At 41.8% G+C, this 4,878-nt stretch overlaps 1 protein-coding gene across 1 annotated transcript; it reads left to right on the top strand.

Moving 5' to 3' along the window:
* Nucleotides 1-3,121: 3,121 nt before the first annotated feature.
* On the top strand, nt 3,122-4,638 carry LOC118559933 (endosialin-like). Its single transcript, XM_036130603.1, has one exon. The coding sequence runs from the start codon at nt 3,370-3,372 to the stop codon at nt 4,636-4,638; it is 1,269 nt and encodes a 422-aa protein (XP_035986496.1). The 5' UTR covers nt 3,122-3,369.
* The last annotated feature ends 240 nt before the right edge of the window (nt 4,639-4,878 follow it).

Raw genomic sequence — 4,878 nt, 5'->3', positions numbered from 1 at the left:
TTCCACGCCTAATAGGTTGGAAATGAGGCGGAGTTGACTAGATTCATTCTTCCAGCTGAATGCGCTCTTGGCGCAGGGAATACAAATTCTGGCGGGGATAAGTCGTTTGGCACAACGACACCTGTGCTATCCTAGCGCAGCAGGTCTTGGTGATATCACAGTAAATTGGGCAAAAGTCTGGACTATTTCTGCCCTGCGATGGACTGGTGACCTGTCCAGTTTATACAACGCCTCTCGCCCATTGACAGCTGGAGATAGGGACCGGCACCTCGCGAACGCAGGGATAAGCGTGTTAGAAAATGAATGGATGGATGGATGGATGAATGGATGGATGGTCTGGGCTATTTATTTTTTTCTTGCCATCAAGATCTCTGCCAGGTGGCGCCACAAAATGCTATTATTGGGCTTTCTTCGTCTGGAAACAGACACAACAGAAACAACCATCTTACGGGCGCAGCCATGATGACGTGGTAAACTCGCTCAGCTGACAATACAGCGATCGGATTGGCTGAGCAGCAAAAATCGAATCACGTGACTTATTGGACTGGAGCGCCACAGTTTAGATTTTTTATCGGCTATAACTTCTTAATGTGCAAGTGAAAACGTGGGAACATTGGTGTTTTGAGATCACTGCTATGTGTAGCAACTTATCCCGGTGCAAGAAAGTTGCCCCCTGACAGTTCATACGAAAAGTCACCGTACAGATTCTGGCCCACGGCCTACTTTGTTGTTAGTGCTGTTTTTACTTTGTTTTGTTTGTTGCTGGGTTTATCTTTATTTGTTGTTACTGATGTCACTCTTAACTGTTGACATTACATGCAATTGAATTCCCTATGCAATTCTGTATCATTGCAGTTGTCATTAAGGCTTTATAAAACAAATGTTATTCAATGTTTGCCTTCTATGGTAACATCTAGCCCTTCAAGCTAGAGTTTCATGTTTTGCTCTTTTTAAACCTGGCTCACTGTGTTCTTGCTCTGTGCTTCAAGGTAACCTCCTGTGTTTACTGGACTCCGTTCCAGTCTAATCTGCAACCGATTCAGTCACAGGATTCTCTCTGTCATATCATTCACTTTGCTGCAGATCCCCTTCTTCTCTCCCTGACGAATCCCCATCGCTTCTCCAAGTAAGCACCCAGTTTCTCCCTCACCCCACCCCCATCCGATACTGCAACTCACCTGTTTCTGTCTGTCTCCAAAGCTCCAGTTCGCCCAACACCCATCACTGGTCCTGGATCCGCTCCTTCCAAATCCCCATCCATACTAATAATTATCCTGTGTGAAGAAAGACTTTAAACTTTTCTTAGTCTCCTTAGAGTGTCTCTGCATGTGGTTCTGAAATGGTTCCTTTATCATTTTTCTCCCTGCATCTTCACTGCATATGCCTATCATCTGTGTACAGTGCTGTTCCAAATTATAGCTGCTTTTAGGGTGCACAAAGTAATGACCGAAAAATTATGAGCAAAATTATTTGCAGCTTTACTAAATCACAGCGTATTTATAAACCCATATGCATCCTCTCTTTCCACCATTTGCCAACTGTTTTTGTACAATTTTAATAGGCCCACGCAAATCTGACCAATAAAGGAAGAGTGCATGAGAGGAGAAAGAGGGGGGAGATTTCAGTCCAGCCTCAGCACGGTTGAGTTAAGCCCAGATTAATGTCTGGTGGGACCGGATAATTGTCAAGGCACCATTGGTGTTGATATAATCAAACACATCCTTTTTATTTGGGAGAGGTACACATTTGAGGCTGCTGCATCAAGCCATTTCCACATGGTTTGATGCAGCAGAAAGCTTTTGGCTTGAGACTAAACTGAGTAATTTTGAAGTCTGAAAGTTGAAAACTGTAGGAGGAGTTTGCACAGATACATGCATTAAAAAGACAAAATGTCAACTTTGATTAAAAATAGCCAACTTGGTGGGGTTTGGTTTATGGCTCTAAGAGACTTATTTGTAGGTCTTGAGAAGTTACATATGTTTATCGATTTGAAAGAGCTAGATCAAAAGCAGAGGCTAGAAACAGACAAAACTGGGTCAATATTGCCAATTCAATCCAAGTGTACAACTTCCTGTTTGTTATAGAGCATAGGTGCAAAAGAGTTCAGTAGGTTTTGGGAAGTGCTCGAAGTGTACCAAATTCCATAGCCCTGTGATAAGGGAATTGAGAGGGATTTTTTTTAAATGTCAGGAGGGGGACTGTGGAGCTCTTCCTTTTGCAACTTTTCCAAAACCCTAAAAATACCTGAATTTCATCCATGACTAACATGTCTGCAAAATTTGATTAGTTTTTGTAAATGTTTAGACCTCCAAAAAGCCAATTAATTTGAAAGAATATGCTCATAGTAAATAATTAGAATAGTCCAGCACTGAAAGTAACAAATGCTTTGGCGAGATTTTCTGCATCACCCTGGGACAGGATTTTTCCAATTTTGCACAGCTTGGATAATTGATAGGAGAAACGCTGCTAGTAAGCAGAAGTGGCATGTCCGGTCATTTAACCCACTAGAGTTGAACAGGGACACTACAGTGCTTAGTTCGATAGATGTGGGAGACCTTTCTGCTTCAACTTAAACAGGCCCATCCAGAGAAAGTAAACAGAAGCTCCTCTTTGTCTTTTCTGACCTACACAACTTTATTTTTCTTTATGTATCTTTATCTATGCCAGTCTGAGTGCTTAGAGGAGAGCAATCTTATTTTCAATTGCGGTAAAGGCCTTTCATTAACTACCACATAGCCCATTGTATTACTATCTCAGATGTTTAAAAAATCCTTCCATTAAAGAAATGAGAATCTGAGGATAGATATTTATTCATCATCGATGTCTGAATTGTATTCATCTATTTTGCTCATTTGTGCCTGCCTATTACAATTTATTTAGGAATAAATCTGTTTTTTACATGTCTGCCCTGAAGGTGTGTGTCTGTCTGCATTGACAAATAGGAGAAAGGCAAACTGTATCAATGAACAGGGTTTATGAAAACCATATGACGTGCTCTGCAAAAGAAAGCATTCCACATTTTGCTGCACATTCCCCCACTCTAACACACATTCACATCATGCATCACCACACAGACATGCACACACACACAGTTGCACAACTTGTGCATCTTAAAAAAAAAAAAATGATTCCCCTAAATTTCTCAACTCTCTTCTCTCTTGTCCAGCCTCTCTGTCTCATTGGTTCTTGCCTCCTTCTCCATTATGCCCTCCCTTTATACTTTATGGAATAGTGAGACAGTTTTCACAATCTCAGTGCCTGTACACATAAGCTTAACCAGGGCAGAGTGAGGAGTATATACAGGCTGAAAATAAATCAACAGCCAGAAACTGATAAAGACTGAAAGCTGATATCCATAAGAGAAAAACAATGGGGTTTCTGTTCAGTAGTTCTACTATTTTTCTCTTATCATCTTTGTTTGGATTTTCACCAGTAATAAGTCAAGACATGAGAAAAGGAGGTGCATTTTGTAATGCAGAAGGCTGCTTTGTGATCTACTTTGAAGATAAAATATTCCTAGACTCATGGAGGTTCTGCAAAGAGAAAGGTGGAAATTTGGCAACTATCAAACGCAAAGAGGAGGCCAACGCTATTGCAACACTCTTCTCTACTCTGGACTTGCAGGATTCACATGCCAAGGTCAGAGTATGGATTGGATTGCAACGTCAACCTCGTCAGTGCAGCTCACATCCACTGAGGGGTTTCACTTGGACAACTGGTGATCAAGACACAGAATATACCAACTGGCAAAGTGAGGACTCTCCAAGTACGTGTTTGGTACCCCGCTGTGTGGCTGTGGGCTACAACACTCAAGAACGCAGTGATAACTTTCTGTGGATTGACCATTCATGCTCTGTCCCTGTCGATGGATATCTTTGCCATTATGCTTACAAAGGAATGTGTTCAACCTTGTGGAGTGAGCATTTAGGAAATGTCTATTATACAACTCCTTTTAACCTTTTGAGCACAACCCTAACTCATGTACCTGTTGGATCTATTGCTAACATACCCTGCCCAACAAATGGCAATAAAAACAAGCTTGTTTTGTGCATACTGAGACAAAATGGCTCAGTAGCATGGTCTCGGGAACCTCCATTTTGCTCAGTTCCCTCTATTCCACACCAGTTGTGTGAGCAGGATAATGGTGGATGCGAACATTTCTGCAGACAAACTGGTGGTCAGATCTTCTGTGACTGTACTGATGGCTTCCATCTCAGATACGATAGACTGACCTGTGAGCCTGATGTTTGTCAAGGCAACCACTGTGAGTCTGAGTGCCTGCCTCTTTCAAATGGCTATCGCTGTGCCTGCCCTGATGGATACATTCTTGCAACAGATGAATATTCTTGTCTAGATGTGGATGAGTGTCTGGAGTCTCCTTGTCAACAGATCTGTAAGAATTTGCCAGGGACATTTGAATGTCAGTGTTGGGGGGGGGGGGGTATTCTTAATGAAAAGGAGGTATGTGAGGATATAGATGAGTGCTTAAATGACTTGTGTGACCATTATGTAAAAATATTCCAGGCTCCTATATCTGCCACTGTCAACAAGGATTTTCAGTTGACACTGATGAGCCCAGGCGATGTCATGATAATGACGAGTGTCAGATTGGTGGGATCTGTGAGCAAATGTGTATGAATTATGTGGGTGGTTTTGAGTGCTTCTGTAAGGACGGCTATGAACTTTCATCTGATAATTTCACATGTCATAAAATAGGGGAAGGCCAGATTAGATATGTCACACCTCATTCTGAGAAAATAAGATCTGAGCAAGATGAGGAGACAGTGCATGTCCTTGAGTGGGAGCAGCAATCTCAGTTGGAAGAAAATGTTTTATCAACAACTCAAACTATGATTTCTTCCACCACTAGCTCAAACA

This window comes from Fundulus heteroclitus, unplaced genomic scaffold, assembly GCF_011125445.2.
Source record: "Fundulus heteroclitus isolate FHET01 unplaced genomic scaffold, MU-UCD_Fhet_4.1 scaffold_362, whole genome shotgun sequence".
In the NCBI taxonomy this organism is placed as follows: domain Eukaryota; kingdom Metazoa; phylum Chordata; class Actinopteri; order Cyprinodontiformes; family Fundulidae; genus Fundulus; species Fundulus heteroclitus.
This window is presented reverse-complemented; position numbering and strand designations above follow the sequence as displayed.